Here is a 22,797-nt window from a genome sequence, read left to right on the forward strand (position 1 = left end):
AATTCAGCACAGATTTTGAAATACTTGGATATATCTGGCTGAATCTCACTAATTTCATTAAGGCTTTCTGCCAGGGAAGCCGGTACAGTGCAGAATTGGGACCTTATGTTATAAACCATATGTTCTAAATTGTTATTTCTGATTAGTTTGGGACCTTCTTTTGGTGCATATTTTCACAGACAACACCATGAGCCTGAGTTGTAGTTCAGTCTCCTGTGTTCTCTATTGCAACATTACTGTGACAACTGCTAAGATCAGGGCTGGGAGAAATCTTTCCTTCCCTAGGAGAAGAGACTGTGAAGCAAATACTGGATTTAGTTACTCTCAGATACGTGGTTGAGGCATCCTGTTAGGTTTCCTTGCTTTCTGCTTCATCTCCATGTAGGTCTCAGCAAAGGAAGAACTGTCTAGAGAGTATTCAGCATGCAGCAGACGATTCTGCTTTGCATGAAGCTTAAGTGAGGACAATCCAACAAGGCAGAAAAACTCTTCATTCTCCCTAGGCTTGTATGAGCCTCCCTGTGAAGAGATCAGAGCCTCCTGGTTTGAAATGCTGCCTTAGGGTTTGCTTTTTATGTCAATAAATGTTTTATCACATTTAAGTTTCAAACACAGTAGAAACATCCCTGCTAACATTTGATGAACTCAGTAGAGACAGCAAGCCTGGGCACAGGGCAGTGTGCAGCATGGCACAATGCTTCCCTTCTGCAGGGCAGGGGGTGCCTTGGCCTCACAGGGGGCCTGGGCAAGATGCTGCCTTTGCAATTACTCACTGCCTTGGAAAACACTCTGGCAAGCTAAGGGAGGGGATGTCTCTCTCTTCAGGACTTCACCGCTTTTGGTCTTTTCTTTCTTCTGCTTTTTATTCTCTCCCTGCAAGCTCGCTGTGATTGATAAAGCATATCCATGTGCCCAGGTCTCTGGTGGGATTTAGTTGTCACTGTTTTCACACTCAGGTAGTCTGTCTCTCCTGATACCTTCTTGCATTCTCCTTTCTTCCCTTCTCTCTCACTCCTGTGTAGCACAGAGGCTGCAGTGAAGTTTAAACATCGAAGGCTAGGCTGCCTTTTGGTGCCTGCAGTACTGGAGCTGAAGTCTCCAGGCTGAGCCTACTGAGTTAAAACCCACAGGCAGTGTACAAGTGCTACAAATCATGATGCAGTCTCAGGTTTTTGCTTTTCCCAGCACTTGCCAGTTCCCCCCCACCAATGCTGTTCCTTCGTTTCTCCTCTCCACATTCTGTTTCGCAGTGGCCCTGCCTGCCTTCCCTCTCCTCCCTTCTCCTTCCCCTCCTCTGCTTTATCAAATGCAGCACTTCAGCGTCACTGACTGACAGGGGATGCAGCAGCTTGGGCAGAGGAGATGGAGGGGGGGAAGGAAGAGGAGGAAAAGCTGCTCTCAACAAAGGAGGCAGCAGAAACACTGAAAGACAGGCTTTCTCCCAGAAGTGAATCCCAGTCATCCTTTGTTAGGGCAACAAATTATGATGTGGCCTCTAACTCAGTTCAGTGAGAGGACCCTGATTGCTCCCTGTACTCCTACAGTGTCTTTTCAGAAACAGAGCTCAGCTGTATAGCTCAGGTTCACCATAACCTGGACTGAATCAGCAAAAAGGGTGATAGCTACCCCCACACTGCCAGGCACTGCATGACTAAGTGACGGTGCCACAAAAACTCACTTCATTGCTCACAACTAAAAAAAATCCTGGCTCTTCAGAGATGTAAAGGTCGTGAATGTAGGGGGAAAGAATCACAGAGCAATTGGCTACTTATATGTCTTTCTTTATTCTAGGAGACCTAGGATTTCCAGGGTTAATCTTCACCATTTTCTAAAAGGACATTGATATTTCATGGTTAATGCAACAGAATTTGCTTACAGCTTGCTCTGATTGCTAAATAATTACAGAAGCATGTGCTGCCCTGTAGCAGTGCGGATTTTCTGTTACATGAGACTGTTATCACCAAATGCCAAATGCATCTTGAAAGGCTTTTTGTAGGGTTCTGCTGAATAAGCACACTTCTGAATGATCACTTTTCTGCAGCATGCCCTGCTTTTGCCAGCTGCTGATTACCCTCCTACTAACCACAAGGGACATGTCCACATTACAGATTGGAGTAAACAGTAAGGATACTGCATTTACCTTGAAATTAATTAAATAATGCACTTAAGGAAGCCCAGCAGCAAAGTCTGATTAATTCTGGAAACTTCTTGGGGTATTCAGACAATAATAGGCAGAAATGCTGTGCTAAATAGAGACAAGCATCAGAGACAATCTCACTTTGGAATTAGAGTCTTAGGCAAAGAGACAGTGAGAATTTGCATTTAATGTGATTATTAAAATCCATTTGTAAAGGATAGAGTCTAGTCCACCTATACAGATTCTCCAAAAATTAGATGACCTTGCAAATACAACAAAAAGCAACCTTCCAGGAATGAAATGATGTGTTTTTCTGGACATCTCTTTCCAATACAAGCCCTAAAGGAAAGAACAAGCTAATCTGTGCCACCTATTTGGAAGGAGACAACTCCCTGCAGCTCATCAGGTGTTTGAACTAAACATTTGCAAAGGAAGTTTTGATTTCTTTACTAAAAATAAACTCCAGCTTGTACATGAGGCTTACTTACATGTAGTCTTCCATAATGTCTTTCCTGCACTATTTTCTGGAAATTTTAAGAGCTAACATTTGAAGAGGTTTTGTCAAACCCTAAGGAAATTAAAACACAGGTAGAAATTTCATGACCTTCTGGAAGTGGGACTTCAAGTGTAGCTTATGTTCTCTTTCTTTATTAGTGAAAATTGAAAATAAGTCACTTTTTTTCTCATCTAACTTAAATTGAAATACGGCTCTCCTATTCTAAAACAAAAATAGCCTCACTCAAGTATCAGTTACTAAGTATCACATCACTGAAGGCAGGGGAGTCCAGTGCAGTGTCACCATAGAAGTGGTTTAGGTTTTGTTTGTTTTGCATGCAGACGAGGTCAAAAATACTTTTGAAAAAGCTTCCCATAGGCACCCTCTGTTCCCTGAAATTAAAAACCATCAATTCAGGAGTCCAGCTGTCAGCATAAGGCACACTAAATCAGCAGACCAGATTGGCTGTCCCCTCTCAGCCCTAGTCCCCTGCTAGACTGTCCTGGGCTGGCTGTGCCGAGCCCTTCACCTCAGCTGAGCTTCTGCCAGAGCTCTCAGCGCTGTCTTTTACAGTCTGGCTTGAGCTCTGCCCTCAGCACTCTGCCTCTGTTTACAAGAGCCAAGGTGCATCTTCAGACCTTCAGAAGAAATCAAATTCATTTGTGGAGGTTACCCTCAGACCTTCTCCAGTGAGTGAGTGAGTGAGTGAACTCGCACCCCAGCACTGTGCAGCTGTGTTGGTGCAAGCAGGACATGAAATGCCTCTGTGTGGCTGACAGGGGGGCTGGGTTGCCCACAGGAGTTTGAAGGAAAAATTATTCCCACTCACCTTTTGAGTTGGTTTGGATTTTTTTACTATTTATAATACACTTGAGTTTTAAAAATAAGCCTGTCCTCATTGCTCCTTAGAGTCTGACTCAGTACCAACACCACTGACAGAGAGGGCCATACTTAGAGGTACTTGTCATCTCTGGGAGGAAAATCACTGGGCAAAACCAGAAGTGCCAGTGCTAGCCAGGAGGTGGCAGAGGAGTCAGACTACCTTGTACACCAGTTTCTGCACTGTTTTGGCAAAAAGACAAATAGAAACTGAGGAAAGACAACAAACCTCGGTCCCACCCTCCATCTTCAGGAATAAGAGGATGAAACCCTTAATCACATTCCTGCTTGTATTTATACTAATTGCTCCTCTTCCTGAGATCTGACTTTATGAAATTATGCATGCACACCAAGCAGATGAGTTTCCATAGAAACTCAGGAGCTGAACTTTCATTAGAAAAATCTTTTTTAAAAAAAATCTTCCAGATAAAAATGCAAATTGCCTGTCAGTGGGTGGCTTTCTGAATTTAGATATAATTTTTTTCTTTTGCACTGTAGGCAGATTCCAGCTGGACCTACATAGCAACAACATGCAGGCATTGTTTATAGCAAGCCAGACTCCATGGGGAAATGAGAAATTCAGTAGCAAGGAGAAGCTCTCAAGTGCAAATACCTCAGAGAAACAAAAACTCAAGTGCTCAGTGCTGCATCTTCCTGAGGCTTTGAGGTTTGTTCAGCCTTCAGCTCAAAATGCTTGTGGTTTGCAAGGAGCAGTGTGGGGAGGAGGGGAGAGAGGAAATGCAAAACCAGAAACTCTCCTGCACACAGAATTAATGATGTTTAACCTGTCCTTTAAACATCAGCAGCGTATTTGTGCCGCTTCAGTTAAGCCTCGCTAAAAGGCTGGCACCATCTGTCACAGCTCACTCTGGGCACAGGACGCGCTCTGTGCTGGGCTGGGGAGCCTGGGCAGACCTGGCTTGGCCAAACCCCAGCCTCACTTGGGCTGAGGCCTGGAGCCCAGGGTCACGTGCCCACACTGCCTGGAAGTCCAGGCATGCGTGCAGGAAAAGGGCATGGGGCTGTTCCTCATCAGAAGGGGGAAGCAGAATGGTGGCATGCCTGGGAAGGGCCACGGGCCTGGGCAGCATTTGGCACCGCAACCAACAGTTGTGCATGCAAGCAAGGAGGAGGGGAAATCTCAAACTCCTTCAGCAAATGTTTCCTCCAAAAACATAGCAGTGTTTCACCTGTGCAGTATATTGCAGCATCAACAGGAGGCCTTCCCTGGCTTTGGGGAGCATGGAACAGCTCTCTCTGAGGGTTCACAGATGTTTTCTCAGCCAAATTGGCAAGCTTGAAAGCACTGAATACCAAAGAGGAAATTTTTACCTGAGCTGCGCTTCCTGGTGGGCACCCACTCCCCGTGGGCACAGCAGAGCACAGTGCTGCTCCTGGGCCTCCAGCACATCACAGCAAACCCTGGGGAGCACAGCAGGGAAGCCACACCAGGCTGTGGTTCTTGACCAGCAAGGGTGCTGGGGCATGCAAGGGAGCTGAGCTGCACGAGCAGTTTACAACGAGGTGGATTTCACTGCAGCATTGTTGAGAGGCGCGAGATGTCAGCCGGGCAGGGAATTCCCCTCCTTGTTGGAGAGGGATGACAGGCAGCAGCTGCTCGGGCTCCTGGCCCCTGTGCCTCCAGGGCCAGCAGCCCTCTGAAAGCACTGAGAGGCTGGATGCTGCTCGGTGTCAGGGTGAGGACAGCGCTGGCTCCCCCGCCACCAGAGAGCACAATCGGCTCTGCTCAGTCAGCACAACAGGAAGAGATTTTAGGAAGAATGAGTTTGTGGTCGAGGACAAACTTGAGCTGAGATAGCTCCTGTCTATTCTTGGCTCAGGAGCAGATTTGCTACGGCCACACTTCTTGCCCTTTCTATGCCTCATTATCCCTGTCAAGCGGGTGACTCAAATTATAATTGCACAAATTCCTTGCAGTCTGCCATTACGTGCCTGCAGCCATCTCCAGGCAGCCACCTCCAGGGGAACCAGCCTCTCCCACTGGGAACCTCTGTGCCACCTATGCCTACACTCAAGGGGATCCTAAGATTACACCCTGTTGCCTTGCAGTTTTCCTACATAGAGAGGAACCTAAAGAAAAAACACCCCCCACTGCATCTCTAAATGATCACATTTGATACTGAGTTGATTTTTCAGGTCAAGGTTATGGGCAAGAAGGAGTCAGTGAAGTTTTTCATAGCACTGCCAATATTTGATTAAATGGCTGTTTCTTAATATTTCTCTCAGGCAAATTAATGTGTTTCTGTAGGTATTAGTACTATCACTGGCCTTAAGGATGCTGATGCACCCTGTGTTTAATGGTAGTTTTGTAAAAGCAAACAAAACAAAACAGAGGAAAAACCTTTACTATTTCTAAAAGCATCACCATTCTTTCATCAGAAATTTACTTGGGTTCTAGTTGTGAGAGATTTCAGGTTTATTACATCTTTTCATATGCCCTAAAGGCAATTAGACAGATTAAAGATTAAGCTAATGCTTTTCCTTATACATATGCATCCACCTACTGCGTTGTCCCAGGAAAAGCGTGAAGTCAGGCAGTCATCTCACTTGCCAGCATTTCCAGAGGTGAACGTGGGCAGAGGCCGTGCAGAGCTTGGCAGGTGACATGGCAGTGCTGGCTGCTTCTTCCAGAGGCCACACCAGGATGGAGCTGGTGGAAAGTTCATCCTGGTGTGTGCAGCTTCAGGAGGAAGCAGAGAAATGCCACGGATACGTTGTGGCCTGCAAAGCCCATGTGACCATCTGGGCTCAGTGGTTGACTGCTGTGTAATTAACAGGGAGCCTGGCTCATTAGGTGCCTTTGTGGGTTCAGACACATCCATGAGAGCCCTATAGGAAAACATGTTCTTCCTAACACTTCTTTCATCCTCCCCCTCCCGTTCCCTCCAGATGGTTACACCCACTTGTGTCTTTTCTTACCCTAAGGACAGCTTTTTAAACAAGGTTCCTCCATCCTTCTCCTCCCCCACGCTGCTTTAGGATCTACATTGAAGTGCAGGAGGACAGAGCTGTTACATCCCATGCTGTTAGATACAGCCTGCCTATAGAAGGCTGTGAGGAGACCACATCCCTCTGCCCCCTGTTTGCTGGGAAGAAAGATCTCAGTGTGATCAGGATGTAGGAGATGAGAGACTTTACCTCAGCCTCAGCTGGGTGTTGCAGATGTGCAGGAATGAATTCAGAGACTGGCTGTAGTCAAAGCTGTGTATATTTTCTGGGCAAGGAGAGAGGGATGCTTAAAGGGCCTGTAGCCTTTCTTCTGTATAGCACCAGTAAACACTCTCCCAGTAACACACAGCAGCAGCACTTGCAGAGCTGAATCTGAATCTGCTTTTAAAAAAATTATTTTCACAATTGCTTTTTAAGGAGCGCATCGCTATCATTATTCCTCAGAAATAGGTGGAGATGCCCCCTCCACAGGACTCCTGTGCCTGCTCTCACAAGGCAGCCTGGTGGGAGCTTGGGGTGCTCCATTTCTTCCTCTCTTGAGCGCTGTTGTTAACTGCCCATCACTTGTTTGTTGGCAGGGCCTGGTGCTGAGCAGACTTGGGCGGAGGGAGCTGGCCCAGAAGGTCCTCAGAGACGCCATCCGGATCCAGACCACCAGCCACACTGCCTGGAACAGCCTTGGAGAGGTCTTGCAGGCTCAGGGGAAAAACGAAGCAGCCATCGAATGTTTCCTCACTGCCCTGGACCTTGAATCCAGCAGTCCTGTCATTCCATTCACTGTCATTCCCAGGGAGCTCTGAAGCTGCTCCCCGCAGCTCTAAGCACTTGCATTGCCTGGACAGACACCAAAACCAAGCAGATAAACAAAGAAGCCCAACAAAAAGTGCCATTGTAACCTGGAACTGGGCTAAGTAATTCCAGGACGGGGCTCAGGTCTACAGGCTTAGCTTAGACAAGCCAAACTGAAGAAGAAATTGCAGCAGGCAAGAACAGAGAATGCCTTTTTCTTCACAGGTGCCTGGCTAACCTCCTGTTCAAGTTAATAGCAAGGCTTATTTCAAAGTGCTGCTTCAAGGTGACTGTAGAAAGATCATGCTAGGGTACAGTTGTTCAGAGCACTTGCACCTTTCAGTGTTGGTTGAAAATAAAACCCCCAAGCCCTGAATTAAAGCCTAGAAATGTTCTAAATAGGAGTAAATTCACCAACTAATTTGAGCAAGTTGTGTTTAGGTATGTGGCTGTCTCCCCACAGATCTGACAGGACAAGAATGACACTTGCACCAAATAGACGTACTATATATGCTGTTTACAAAATTATTTCATCTATTTTGATAATCCTTTTTCCTGCCTTGCTTTTATATACTGTATATGCTCACTATATTTAGTGTAGCACTTGCCTAGATCAACTTAAAATTAAATTTTAGTTTTAAATTAAAAATACTTTTTTTAAAAATAAAGCTGCTATTGCAGTATAACTCACAAAAGCAGTAAGACCAAAGACTAAATCAGTTCACACTTGAACTAGTATTAAAAACACATAAATATCTCCACTTACATATTTATTGAAAGGCCTTACATGATGTAACTAATTATAAGCTCTGAGCTTCATTCTTATTAATCACCTATTGCATCAGTTTAATGAGGAATAGAGTGTTTACCAGTATATAGTGACTGAACTCTGTGCTCTGCCACATTACCAATCCTGGCACAAAACATTTTCATATCCTTCTTTTGATGATGCAAAAGAAGGCAGCAGTCTTTTAAGGGAAAGTGTGCTGAAGGCAGTATATGTGTATATGAACTGCTTCTTCCTTAAAACGAAATCCTTGGATTGTCCATAGAAATTTCACAGTAGAGGTACAGAGTTGAGCCTTCAGGGGCATCATTTTGCATCTCCTATCAGGTGTAATAGTGAGGAGCTTCTGATGCACACAGCCTCCCCATGTCTGGCACGGCCAGGGAGGGGACGCAGCTGGCACAGCCCCTGCTGAGCTGCTGCTCAGCTCTGTGTGACCTCCCCAGGGCCTTGGCAGTGAGGTGGAGCTGGACTGTGCTGTCACATAAGAGCCAGCCCTGACCAGACCAGTCCCAAGATAAAGAAGATGCAACAATTTGCTGCACTTTTCTACAAAAAATAAAAAAAGGTTGGGGCTTTGCGCCCATTTTTGTCCAAAGATTTGCGACTATTTACTAAGTAAGTTTGCACTAAAGCACATTTTGTACTATAATTCTGCCGAGTATTGTGATCCACAACTAGTTCACTCTGGAAATAATAATATCCTCAGGCAATAAATAAGATGGGGTTGTTTCTTACAGAGCCTGAGGCTCTGGCAGCAGACTTGAAGTCAGTGTTGTTTACAGTTATTTGGAAATCTGCAGGCTAATGGAGAGCTGAGCCCTTGTGCTGCTCCCAGCCCTCACCATCCCACCCCCCGCCTTCCCTCAGGATGCCTGCACCGAGGGAAGCACACTGCTCTCAGGTTCCTCGCAGCAGCCTGGTGCACTCCAGGCCAATATTTTTATTTTTTCCCCTTAATGATGCAGATGCAATAGCCCAGCTTATTTATCTGTTCACTGAGGGGTTCCAGATCTGATGTAGGCTGATTTCACTCCAGGTGAAAGCAGCCCAGCCGTGAAAGGTGCTCAGCCCATGAGTCCTCTGGCTTTGCAGTGCCACACAGGCACCCAAAAGGACTTTTTTAGGCCAGGGGCAGGTTTCCTAGGAGACGGTGTTCCCCAGCCACATTCCTTTTTGCAATAGCACCAGCAGCAGAGGAAGGAGTAGGTGTTAAAGTAGCAGAATTAAAGGAGTTTCATGAAGACAAAAAGATGCAGCAAGATAGGTTTTGCTGCGAAGGATGCTCTGAAATCGGCTCACTCTGCACTGCAGGGGGGAAAGAGGGAAGGGGAGGGGGAGAGATGCTGTTGTTGACATAATATGTAAATTGTTACCCAGGTGTTTTAAGCCCAGTTTCACAGTCAGATGCAATCTGAGAATAGACTTAAGCAGATATATATATATATATATGTATAGATAGATGTTATGTTCTGGTGTTTGTTCTGCCCCACAGTTCCCAGGGTGGGAGCGAGCCCTCTGTGTGAGGCACAGAGCCGGAGTCGCCGCTCCCTTGTGCCATGTGTGTTTGCACAGCACTGCCATAGCAACTTCTGTGCCCTGGGCAGCTACTGGAGTACAAGCTGTGCATCCACCTCTGCCACCCAGGAGCTGCTTTAAGAGGTCTGTAACGTGGCTGGGCTGTGACCTGGGAGGAGGGTGCCTGTTTCCCAGCAGCAGCTGAAAAGCAAACACTCACAGATCCATTTGCTCCCGCACGCATAGCTTGTGAACAGCCAGCAGCCCATCACGTTTGTTGTGATCAGGCAAACTTCATCCTGATGGTAATCAGACTTGCCACAGCACTCATCTTCCTGGAAGAGGGGCAAACATTAATGAATACTTTGAGTGCATCAACAAGTCAGATGTTGCCAGGGTGGTCCCATCTTGTGTGCATTAATGAGCGTTGCTGGCATTGGAATCTCAGTCCTAAGAGCCTCTGCTCTGCTCTGTTCTACCTGTGGCAGGGAAGATGTGCCTGACTAAAGGCCATCATCACCAGGAATGAGAGGGCTATGTACCCCTCTACCAGCTCACCACACCACAGCACTCACAACAATTGCAGACTAAGTACTTTGCATACATACTGGACTCAATCCTGAGATTTCCTGCCTGCTTCCCAGAGGATGCAAAGTACCTCTTGGCTGGAAGGGTATTGTATTGGCTTGAAATGCTCTGTACAATGCAGGAAAGAGAGTGGTTGTTGCAGACTTACAAGTACTTTGGGGGTGAATCCTCCAGCTATATTTGTTAATCATGCTCAGCAAAACAGAAGTCTTCCCAAACACTTACATGCTACCTCTCTCACTCAGCATGGATTTTGTTCACACTTCCAGATACAGAAAAACAAAGACAACTGCTTCAGACAATCCTATGTATTGTAGTATTTATTTAGATAGCAATGTTGATAAATCTGATAGACTTACTTCCCTGAGCTCAGTAATAGGCGTGGCAGGGAAGCCTGGCATGCTTAATGCTCAGGGTTTGAGATTTAAGAACGGAAGATTTACATCCCTTGTCTCATATGAATATTACAGATCATAAGTAATGGCAGTTTGGGGAGCAATAACTTTGGGGAACCAATTCTGCAAGTTTTAGCACTGACTTGAGTCTTAACAGAGTTTTCTCATTCATTAGTTTTGAAAGAGGAAGATAAAAGCCCACATCATTGCCTAAAGTATCACGGTCCTCTTGTTCCACCACAAGGTTCTTTTCCATTTTTTGGGAGAGTGCATGCAAAAAGAAAAAATAATTACCTTCTGTTTTCCTGTTGTGCAGTAAAGGAGTGGTATGTGCCGTTGCCTTTGACCAACAAGGAGGATTGCATATTGTAACAAAAGTGACTCTGCCTCCAGGATAACAGAAGGAGAAGCCCAACAGGCCAGGGAACAGCTCCCCTCCCTGCCTTATCCCCTGTGAAGTGTCATTAGTGCCACTGGAGCAGTTGGTTCCGAGCGTTCCCAGCTGAGGTCTGCCCACCCCGCGCTCATTCCGTACAGGGAGTACGGCGGATCCCGCGCCACGCACGGACCCCGTCCGTTTCTATTGGAAACACTTCGTGCTCCTGATTATCACAATGGTTCACAAGTGCTAATTATCTTTTCTTGGTAATGACTAATAAATCCAAATGGAGAACAGTCCTGGAGGGTGTTTACTGGAAAATTCACTGGCTGGGTACCAAAGCAGGCACAGCACTGGCTGCTGCAGTTTGAATTACAGTTATTTTGTCCAAAAAATGTTCCATTTTCAGAGAGTCTTGGTAAAGAATGAGTTTGGCTAGTTTGTATTTCTTTTTAATGACAGCAAAGTGGGAAACAATCCTTTTTAGTGAAGAGACATCACTGCCATGATCTTTTTTCAGCCAAACCAACAGAGATTTGATAGTTGCAATTCAGCCTACAAGAGGAAGGCTTCCCAAAGCAACTGTGCTGCAGCAATAATTCCCTCTGACTCAATTGTATTACAGGCATATTTTACAATTATGCAATGGGCATGTGGAGCTGAGATGCCTCTCCCTCCTTATTTGGCCCAGGGGAGCTGCTTTGTGCCCGCAGGGACAGCTGTGGCACACATCTGGGTGCCATCAGCGCTGCCCTGGCACCTGCCACCTGCAGGGTGGCTGCTGCTGCCAGCCCTGCGGGTCCTGCTCGCCAGCACCCATCACTGGTGTTGGTCCAGTGACCCTCAGACTGCTCCCTAAGCCTGGCTCCCTGCTTTCCTTGCTGCTGAGTTGTTGCTCAGTGCTGCAGGATGTCAGTGCATGATCAGACAGAAGGTTGTTTTCCCAGAAATGGAAAGCTGAGTCGTCCATCAGTCAGCGATGCTGGCAGGAGGGGAGGTAACCACTGACCCAGCAGTTGCCAAGATGGGTCCTCCAGCTTTGCTTCTAATGAACTGGCTTGTGCCTTCAGCTCCAGGAAACCAAGGCAGGTTCCCAGGTGACTGGGTATTAAAAGATCCAGCTGGTTTTCTCACAGAATCACATGCCAGTCAGTGTCACAAACCTCTGATAGGGATGCAATGCTGCAACCACTGCGTAGCAGCCCATGATGATCCAAGTAAAGAACCTCCCTGAGCCAGTGCACAGAGAGGTGCTCAGCCTTTGCACATCCAAGCACGTCCTACATGCCACTCTGATAGTATTGTCACGGGGGTCAGAATCAGTTTTCCATGTAACTTCCTTGGTCATTGTATGATATTTTCACCAAATTTAATAAAATTGACCCTGTGGAAAACACAAATTGCTCCTTATATTTCCTACTGATCTTATTCATGCCATGGATGCTTCAAGCATTATGAAATGTCCAGTTGTTATATTAACTGGAACCCAGTGTGCCTAGGAGTTACCAGTTGCAAAGGGTATTTTGGCCTACACCCTGTAGTTCATGGGAAAAACGAGAGGGAGCATGCAAGCAGCGTGCCTTCAGAGAGGAACAGAGCCAGGAAAATGGAGCAATGTAGCTTCAGATGTTTGGATTTGTGGAGATTTAAGCGAGCATCATGCTTTTCTTGTGCTTCATCCAGTAAAAATAAACAAAGGTAGTGTGAGAAACTCTAAGATCGACGTAATATGCAAATATTATGCTGTCAAGTTTAGGGACTTACCTTACTTTGGCCACAATGCCATTAATCATCTTTTTTGCTACAAACAGTTACTCCTGTGATTATTTGGAAATAAAATGTCTCCATTTAAGAGTTTCCAGAGCATTCTGTGCATTTACACATTAATCTTTTGGGCAGATTTCAAGAGGGCCTGCTTAAAAAGTCCATCCCTTCGTTTCATACTCAATGAGATTAAGGATGAGGTTTTTGAAGAACATTTCTTCATAACTGTGGCTGCTTTGGTTTATGAGTGTACTCAGCATAAATCAAGCAGAACAAGGTTCCTCTGTGGCAATAACAGATTTAAGTCCTTCAGCTGCTCATACAGTCTTAAAAATTGAAAATTGAAGTGAATAAAATACTGGCTCTAACTTTTTTCCCATCTTTCTCTCAATATGGAGAGGGAGCAAAACGCTGGTGTGGGGCAGGGAGGGAGGGAAGGAGGGAGAAAGCTTCCATGTCCCCTCCAAGCAGGAGCCCAACTGAAGGCCTGCAACTGAGCTCCAGCAAAAGCTGAAGAATTTCATTGTTCAGTGCTGTCTGAGGAGACCACTCATCTTTGCTGGTACCTAATGCTGGTACATTGCCTGGTACCTGCTCTGCATCACACAGACATTTAATATTCCCTTTCTGTTTAAATGGGAAGAAAATAAGTCCTTTTGCCCCTCATTTTTGCAGGAAGGAGCTCCAGTTAGTTTGGGAGCTCCATCTTTAATAAAGAATCACTTCTTCCCTTGCAGAGAGCTGAGTTGCATTTCAATGATACTCTTGAAAGGTCATCAAGAATAATTTAATAAATTTTAATAATTTATTATATATTTTATCTAATTTTTAATAATTGATTCATACCTCCACTTCTTTCTGCACCAGAATGTTCAGATACATATAATATATTCCTGCTTCATGTGAGGTCCAGATATTTACTAGTTCCAGATATTTAGCAGTTCCATAAACTTCCCAAGGGAAGAAATGAGAAGCATTGCTGCTTCCCAGATGCTCTCTTCCATGACAGTCTCAGGCAATCAGATTTTTGTGGAGTCACCAAAGCACCAGAGTTTACTTTGTCTTTAACCACATCCCTCAGGAAATGTCACATCCCAGTCAGACGTGCCTGAACCAGTCTTTGCAACAAAGGGAAAATAACCTCCTGCTCTTTAAAGACTGGTGTTAGAGAAAACAGACTTGGGCAACACTGGCTTATTGTGTTGCCATTAGCAGCCACGAGAGCATTGAAGGGAGCTGTGGCTGTCAGGCCAGTTCCCTGTGCTGTGCTGTCTCCAAAACAAAGAGCAACATCTCACAGCCAAAACATCCCCGCAGATCCACCAGCTGAAGGGCAAGATTCAAGGGCTTTCTCAGTGCTCCAGCTTAAGCAAGTGTTAAACAGTGGAGGAAAAAATCCTTGCAGGTCATTGCCCTGAGTGGCAGAGCTGCAACTTCCAGGTCTGATCCCATTTAGAACTGATGTAGCTGCTGTGGTCATCTGGCTAATGGAGGAGGAGAAGCAGGTAGGCAGAACAACTGAATTTTATACAGCAAAAGTGGCAAGTATTGGATCATGGCCTAAAAAAACAGAAGAGCAATAAAAACTGTAAAACAGGAGATGTTTTCCTTGCTGAGGAGCTCTCACAGAGGCAAAGCCCAGCTTCACCAGCTTTTCTGACAGAAACATGTAAAAACCTCAGTCTGTGAGAGTAAGAGCAGATGCCAAGCAGCCTCCTGACTGCAGAGACCTCTCTGAACCTCAGGTCTGCCCCTGCCCTGCAGCAGAGACCCCAGTCCAGCCAGAGAGCACAGGACCCAGACCCCTCCATGGTGTGCTTAGGGCAGATGCCAGTCCTGTGCCTGTCAGACAGCACGGTCCTCAAAGCAAACACTTCATTACATTATGCATGACAAGTCAAACATCTCTATTTATAATGCAGTTGTTTATGATATTGTAATTATGTCTGGAAAGCAGGATGAATGAATCAGCAATAATTATCCCTGTATTTTGTTGTCCAGGGAGAGGGGCTGACAGTGGCAGTCAGGGTTTGCAGTGCTGGGTGCTGTTTCAAAAGGATGGGAGTTAAGGATACAGTGATTTTTCTGGTCACTGGAGGTTAGAGGTGATTTTGTGCCCAGTGTAAATGGCATTGTCTGGCAGAGACAATTAGCAAATGAAGCGCTGCCTCACCAGAGGCTTTGCAGCCTCTGAGTCTCTTCTTCCAGCCTGACAACAAACAGAAATTTGAGATGGTATCTCGGGTTTCCAAAACAGGAAGCTGCTAAATCCAGCAAGAGAGCAATTCATTTCCCACTTATAATGATGCTGCTTTTAAATCCCCTTTGAGGATACTGAAGTGTTTTCCGAAGGGTAGCAAGGGAGGCATTTCATCCCCATTTTTCACCAGATGAAAGACCAGCTCTGCCAGGAGTGGAGCCGACAGAGGGGTGTTTTTCTGTGCAGAACTGGTTGCTTCACTGTGACTCAGGCTCTGTTCCTTTCTGCAGTCTGCCTCCCACCCCTGACTGCCATACCCGAGTCACAGCATGGCACAGCCCTCCTTCAAACCCCTTTTCTTTCAAGGTCTCTTCTGTGGAGGAGGAGTTAATGGAAGTTTCCACTCACTTGTTATATTAATGCACTATAAATGACTTCTATAAATCATCAGAGTGGCCCACCTCAGGCACAGGTTGGTGCAATTACAAGGTACAGAAATGTGCCTTGGACACCAGGTTCCTCTGGACAAGTGGTCCAGGTCTGGCCTTGGAGTAGTGCTGTGCTCAGGGGATGAGTTATCACAGCCAAACCTTTTCTCTTTTTTTTTTTATTTTCTCTGTTCTCCCATCATCCCCTCTTGGGTACTTGCAAAGTCCTTTCTGTTCAGCTGGCTAACAGAGAAGTAATAAGTTGAAACAAATTAAAATTATTTCAAGCTACATTCTGAAGAAAACTTCAGAGATTTTATACTAAATAAAGAGCTTTAAAAAGCTTCCAATTAAACAAAATATTGTTCTGACAGGACTCCTCAAGCAGTATCTTCAGTAATTGAGATTTATATGACCAGAAGTTTTGAGAGAATTGCCAGAAGGGAGAGCATTTTGAAACAAAACTTCAAGATGTTTAATCCTGAAACAATCAACACAGAACATTTAAGTTTTTCTTTTTGTCTTCCAGCCAAGAACTATTCATCAAAGTTATCTCAAGTTCTATATGTGGCTTCAGTTTTCTGGAACTTTGCTTTTCAGCCAATGCCATGCTTGCAAGAGTTTAGAAGTGTTTTCCAGTTCCACTTTTTATTCTCCTGCGTGTCTAACGCTGAAGTTCCTGGTGCGAAAATGTTCTCAAGTGCTTCTGCACAACATTACCAAACACTGCATCCACAGTCCAGCAAGCACAGGTGGTTTCCTGGAGAACAGTACCAACTGCTGAGTAAACAGCAGCATGTGCTGCTCTGCACACCTGTGCACACAAGCTGGGATTGGCCCCACTGAAATAAGCAGAGACCAGTCCCAAGCAGTTTTGGAAAACACACCTCTGCAGTGCCAGTGACGGTGATTAAAATCTGCAGCTGGTTTTTTCTGGGTAGAAATTGGTTCTTAAATAGTCTGGATCCTGTTACCAAAACAAGTGCACTTTTACATGTAGCAAAGCACAGCCAAGGTCTGTGGCTGCAGCCCCAGCAGCTCCCCTGTGCTGCAGCACTGGCAGTGAGGCTCAGCACCTCACACGGGCTGAGCACAAACTGCAGCTGGAATTTCATATAAAGACATTTCCATGCACTCCTGCTTCCATCTCACCTCTCTCTTGGTCACTACCCACTGCTCAGCAGCAGCCTGCTATAGAAGTGTTCTGCTGTGTGTGATCCCCAGGAATTTTCCATGGGATGTCTACATCTGTAGGATTCACTAACACAAAGTTCTATGCAGAATATGACCTTTCCACAAAGGACATGCTCAGGGTCTCGTACTACTTGGTCACAGACACCCCTGGGATCTGTAGCTCACAGCCTGAAGACTGGGGACTTAGAACTTTTCTCTGAGATTCTATTAGAGCTTCTTAATTAAAAGACCTCTTTGGGGACCTGAATTGAATTGGAAACCATGGTGATCACTTAGGTCAATCACGCACAGAGATGATTGCATTTGGGAAAGCAAGGTGGAAGATGGGAATGTGTGCATGTTGAAGAGCTTTAAGGAAGAAAAAAGAAACCCCCAAACATTTCTAAAAATTAGCATCAATAATTTGCAATAAAACAGTTAGAGGATTTGTCATATAGGACTCACCATTCACTGCTGATTTAGAGACAGCTGTCTGTCCTACTGCATTGAAAAGTGTCTTCAACTTTTATCTCTCTGAACATTGGATCAATGGATTCGACAGTCTGTCCATTTTCTCAAACCTGGGTATGCACAGTTTCATTCATGTTAATAACTGTACCAGGAAAACCAAAATGCTGAGAGCTGTGCTTCCATTATCCTACATGAGAAAAACATGTTACCAACCTACTGCAAAACCAGAAGTTTTCATCCTCATCCAGGGGTCCTGTAACTTCAATAGGCAAAATGTGTAAAAATGCCAATATCCAGCAAGTGCTTTTGTTCAAGAGTTGAATTTGACTGTTACAGTTAGAAAACACTCATTTGTAATCAGATCATGTTAGTAAGATTATCAGTTATGTCAGTTAAAACATAACTAAAACAAAGTTATGTTTTGTTTCAACTTACAAATCATTGTATTCTAGCTCTAGGACAATGAAGTTGCTTTCAAAATCAGAGCAGTTTTGGTTTCACTAGAAAGAACTGTTTTAAAATTCACTGGCTTTTCCTACAGAAAAGGACAACTTACCTCTCATTGACTTCAGCATTACTTTCTCCCTTTGCTCCTAGAGTAGAAAAATCTAAATAGTTACAAGGGATGTTCCTCTTGTAAGTCTCCACCAAAAATATGTAACCTTGCTTCACTTGTCTTTGCAAATTATTGTGTTTAGATGAGGACCTTTTATAGACTTGGCACTTCAGTTGTTCAGCCCTTGTGTGAAATGCTTTGTATTGCTCTTGAGAAATCTTACAGCCTACAGCCCCAATACACAGGGGTAACCTCCTGTAAGCTCCAGCAATAAATGAGACTGTTCATGTAATTCCTGGGAGACTGAAGGCTTTTGATCCATAATCTATCTTGCATTAGCAGTTCCTTACAAGCTGCTTCCTTTTCTAAGGTGGACATGGAACACCAGAGCACAGAGGCTGCAGGAGTTTGGATCTTCCTTTCCATCCCATCGATTCCTCCCCCCACCACCTTCCAGGGCTCCTCCTTACTTTGCAGGCAGCATCTGCAGCTCCTTCCACATCCACTCCCCTTCCCCTGCCAGCAACCATTCCCTACTGAATCGACCATGTGCAGAGGGTAAAGCAGTAGCTGCTGATGGGCAGAAGAACATTTGTTTTTTTACTTTTTTTTTACTCATTTCTTTCTCCATAGTTACCTAACTGCAAGACTCAGATGTGCTGCCAGCTGGAGCATACATGGCTTTGGGACCAACCTGCAGCCCACCCCAATGCCTTTGCAGTCATTTCCAGGGCTTCCAACCTGTAAGGAGGCTGGAGTTTCAGTCAGGTTAATATTGCTTGCCAGCTCATTTCAGAATGCCGTGACTTGTGTGATAGATGTAATTATTCCAAGTAGCCTTGTGCTGGAGCTTTCCCCTGAAGGCCAAAGTTTTATTCTATTTGTATTATATACAAATATCACCTGGAAGCTCTCAGTGGAAGTGAGGAATCTTTGTTCTCTACTGACTTAGCCTGCAGGGTTATAATTATAGCTGTACAAGATACAAGGATGATGCAGCAGGCACACAATGCCAGGCCTTCTCACAGCAAAGGCAGAAGCAGCTTTGTGCCACAGAAGCAGGATCAAACCCCAAACCACAACAGGATTTAAGGAATAATAGATCTGCTCCAACACACAACAGCATCCCCACCTGCTTTCATTTCCACAGTTTGTCCCTGAAATAAGACTACAGACTTAAAACCCACTGAACCAAATTTTTCCATTGCCTTCATTCTGTAGTCCCATATGTCTGTGCAGTCAGAAACACGATGGCAAGTGAGTCACCCTGATAGGCATCTGCAACAGCTTCTCCTCACTTACCTGGCAACTCTACCACTGTAGAAGATGGGCCACAGAATGACTCAGCAGTCAGGTTACCAAGGTCACTTGAATTCTCAGTGACTAATTGTTGGCTTCTTTTGTCACAAAAATACTACGTAAAGCCTCAGCGAAGCTTTGGCACTGAAAATATCTCCAGGTGCAGCTCTCTGCACACCCAGCTTCCTGCAGCCAAGCCCTTCTGTGTGGGTTACTCTGCACCCAGCCTGCTGCTCCTGAGACATCCCGGTTTTGCTAGAGAAATTACTAGACTGCCATGTTCCTGCTAGCTGCCTTCCTGACAGAAACATGTGCATGTTGAGCATTGTTTTTCTAACTGAAGCAGACCTTTTGCCAAACAATTAGTCTGATATTTTCCTCCATCTCCATTTGCTGTTGGAGAAATATTTTCCACAGCAGAACGTTGGCCAGTGAGCCTGGTGGACAAATCCTGATAAAGGCTATTCAGAGAAGCCTTCCGCTCGCAATTAATGTTTGCCCATGGAAACCAAAGCCTTGCTATTATTTTCCTTTTCCTCCTCTGAGGGAGTTTAGCCCTGTATTGCCTAGTTTTGCTTTCAAAAGTCTTTGAACAGGGATGTGTATGAACACATCCATACTCTTCTGTGCTTGGACACAGGAGTGCAGAATGAGACCTCACTTTTTGTTTTCAATACAATTAGTATGTTTATAGGAAACTTTTATGCTGTATGCCAATTTTCAAATCTGAAGCATGTTTTCAGACAACACAGAGATACTATTTCAAAATAAAGCAAGGGCATTAATAAACACAGTACCAGGAAATCCACAAAGGTTAAGTGACTTTGTACAGAGTAACTCATTCTCCTAATGAGTTTGCTGCAGACAATGCTCTCAGCAAGCAGTTACTGCATATGTATCTTTAATTTGTGTGTTTATATAATTCATGGTAGTGCAAAATAAATTTCTATGTAAAGTGTCCTAATAGATCGAGTGAGGCCATAATATTCTTCCAGAGCTTGTTCATTACAATATGCCCTGGCACAGAGTCCAGAGGGAGAGGAAGCCATTAAGCATTAAGCAAAACAATTGCTGTCATCTTCCAGAGGGACTGGCTTTGTAAATGCTTATGTTAATGCTGTACAAAAGAGTTGAGTATTCTGGTAAAATTAGAGTGGCAAAAGAAGGCAAGCACCTTGTCCTGAATTTTGTGAGATTTTGTTGGATAGCTAATGATATTTGGATCTTTGTCCTAGGAGAGCAGAGCTCATCCTCTCCTAGCCACGGACTGGGCACTCCTCAGAGTTAAGTGTTACCAGCAAACAGAAAAGATGAGACAAAAAAAGCCCTGACGTTTCCAGTGTTTTCTACCCTCAAAGCTGAAACTCTCCCCTGTGTGTGTTTTCAATTTAACTAAAATAGATTGCTGTGTGTAAACAGCCACTCTATCTGCATCATTCATATTTGATGGACTAGTCAGTACAACAGATACTTTTATCCATCCTGTAAGTGATGAGAAACCAGACACTTCAGTGTCCTGTGCTCCTCTCAGTTAACATGAGTGGCAGCAGCTGTTATTCGAGGCTCCCTAACATGTAATGTTTGATGTAGAGACAGGAAAATTGGAGATATATTAAGTGGAATTGGATATAACAAAAGTAACTTCCATGATCAACCCTCCCAGGAGAGCATGCAGAAAACTCTGGCCATGTTTGTTAACAGCAACCCAGACACTGGTGTTGTTGGGCTTCAGAGGCTGTGTAATAATAGTATTCTTAGCAGGTTAACGAGTTACTTGCAGGAAAGGTAGGGCATGATTTCAAGATGCCTTGAAATTGGCAGCAAAGTGTGAAGGTGCTCCAGAACACCACTGCCAGAGACTGTAAAGCACACACCAAGTAGATGAACTTGTGTTTTAAATTATGTTCTGCACATACAACTTTACACACCTGTAAGAACCATGTAAGCAGGCTTTTAAATCCATTGGAAACCAAGAGGAAATATTGCCATCTCCTTCTGCTTGGGGGAGATGAGGGTAGGTGGTTGACAAGGGAACAAATGTAGCAAACCAGAAGCAGCACAAAAAGGAGGGCAATCCTTTTCTGAGCAGATATGTGAAGGCAGGAACTCCTGGCCCAGCTCACACAAGGGTGTGTTGGTGGCAGCAGTGAAATACCAGAAATTCCATTTTAAAATGAAACCAAGCTTCTTTCAGTGAGGGTGGTGAAGCACAAGATTGGGTTCCCCAGGTGGGCTGTGGGCCATACACCCTTGGGAACAGACAACCTGCTCTGGTTGGAGAAGGGGGTAGGACTAGGTGGTTTCCAGACATAAAATCTACCATGCTGTGATTCTGCGAAAGGAAAGCTTGCCAAGCAAGGCCATGGGCAGAAAATTATGGTGGTGGTGTCTGGCAACAGCTTTTGGAGGAACCATGTGGATATACCAAAAGAAAAGACTTCCTTTTCCTTTGTTCCAGCTGGCACGTCCACGCCTGCTGCAATCCACACCTCCTGTGCCAGCACAGGGGGAGAGAGGAGATGAAAAGGCAATCCCATGGCCAGGGCTTCAGAGTCTCAGACCTGGAAAGAGCAGATGAGAGGAAAACCTTTCACCTGCTTTAGGACATATTCCAGGGAAGCTCACTAGACCTCTTGCCAGCTGGCATTTTAGAGACCCACCCTGCAGACTGAGGGGTTAAAATCTCCTGAGCTTAAGTGCAATTGCTCCATTTGTGGCCTCACTGGAGAGGGCAGCTGCAGCCCAGCTTTTGAATCTCTGCTCAAAAGCAAGAGCCAGTGAAAGGAAATGGGAACTTCTGTCTTCTCTGGGAAGGAGCTGGAGAAAGTTTGTGCGAAGGTCAATTTAATATTAAGCCAAAGGTCCAAGAAGCAGCAGACAAACAGCTCTTTTTTCCCAAATAAAGAGTTAGTAACTGCATGGATATACAATTTTCTCCTCTCGGTTTAGCCAGGCTGGCCCTTCCTTATTCCTGAGGGAGCACAGTCATTTCTTGGGCATGTTTTTATATTTGCAGCTGAGAGACAGGAACGGGAGATGGCATGTGCCCACTTGTGGCTGTATGGCACAGGGCAGAGCTGCAGGGCATAGGCTGGCCGTGAGGGATGGGGCTCATGCACAGCCAGGCTCTGAGGGGTTCTGCAGCCAGCCCTGCAGGCAGGCTCTGAGAGCCCCTGAGAGCCTCTGAGCCGGCGTGGTAACGTGCCTGCAGCGAAGGTGGGAAGATCACTTCTCTCTGTTACTAAGAATATAGTCAGGGAAACATTACCCTGCAAATTGCTTTAATATGCATCACACTGCCACATTTACTTTATGACTCTATTTGCACCCTGGGTGTCAGCTCAGCTCATGCCCACTGCTGCTGCTGCCAAGCTCCTGCAGCTCCTTGCTTTTCCCTCACATGCACTGGAGAAACAGGCAGAGCACAGCACAACAAGGCTTTCCATGAGGCTTCTGCTGAAAGGCAGGGATGGGGCTCACTTCCTACCCCACAGCTCTGCTTGGATCCACCAACAGCAGGCCAAAAAGCAGAGAAAATTATTCAGGGGGCATGAGGAAAAACTGAGTGACTCAAAGCTGTGGGCAGGTGGAGAATGCAGAAGCAGGTTCAATTTCAGATGCACTCAGCCCAAGTTTGCAACACAATCCATGAGATGTGAGCAGCAGAGACCCACCTTGGAGCAGTTCCCCTTTGCTGATGAAGTGACTCACTGGCTGAGGGGAACAAGGCAATGGGGGTGACAGATGCACTACTGAGGGGACCTGTAGCTACAAGGGCCACATGCACAGCATGCACAGGAGCAGAGAGAGAGAGAGAAGTGAAAGGCTCTGGCTCCTCCCCATCATTTGGTGGATGAAAGGTTGGACATGACCTGGCAATGTGCACTGGTAGTCCAGAAAGCCAGTTGTATTTTGGGCTGCATCAAACTCAGTGTGGGCAGCAGGACAAGAGAGGTGATTCTGCCCCT

The 22,797-nt window shown here is 45.4% G+C and overlaps 1 protein-coding gene across 1 annotated transcript in view; it reads left to right on the forward strand.

The window, feature by feature from the left end:
* Positions 1 to 12,790, forward strand: part of TTC7A (tetratricopeptide repeat domain 7A) — a 171,475-nt gene extending 158,685 nt beyond the window's left edge. The window contains exon 20 of the mRNA XM_066546525.1: positions 7,061 to 12,790. Coding sequence (XP_066402622.1) covers positions 7,061 to 7,282 — 222 coding nt within the window. The 3' untranslated portion in view covers positions 7,283 to 12,790. The remainder of the gene's footprint in view (positions 1 to 7,060) is intronic.
* The last annotated feature ends 10,007 nt before the right edge of the window (positions 12,791 to 22,797 follow it).

Source organism: Molothrus aeneus, chromosome 3, assembly GCF_037042795.1.
Source record: "Molothrus aeneus isolate 106 chromosome 3, BPBGC_Maene_1.0, whole genome shotgun sequence".
Classification (NCBI taxonomy): domain Eukaryota; kingdom Metazoa; phylum Chordata; class Aves; order Passeriformes; family Icteridae; genus Molothrus; species Molothrus aeneus.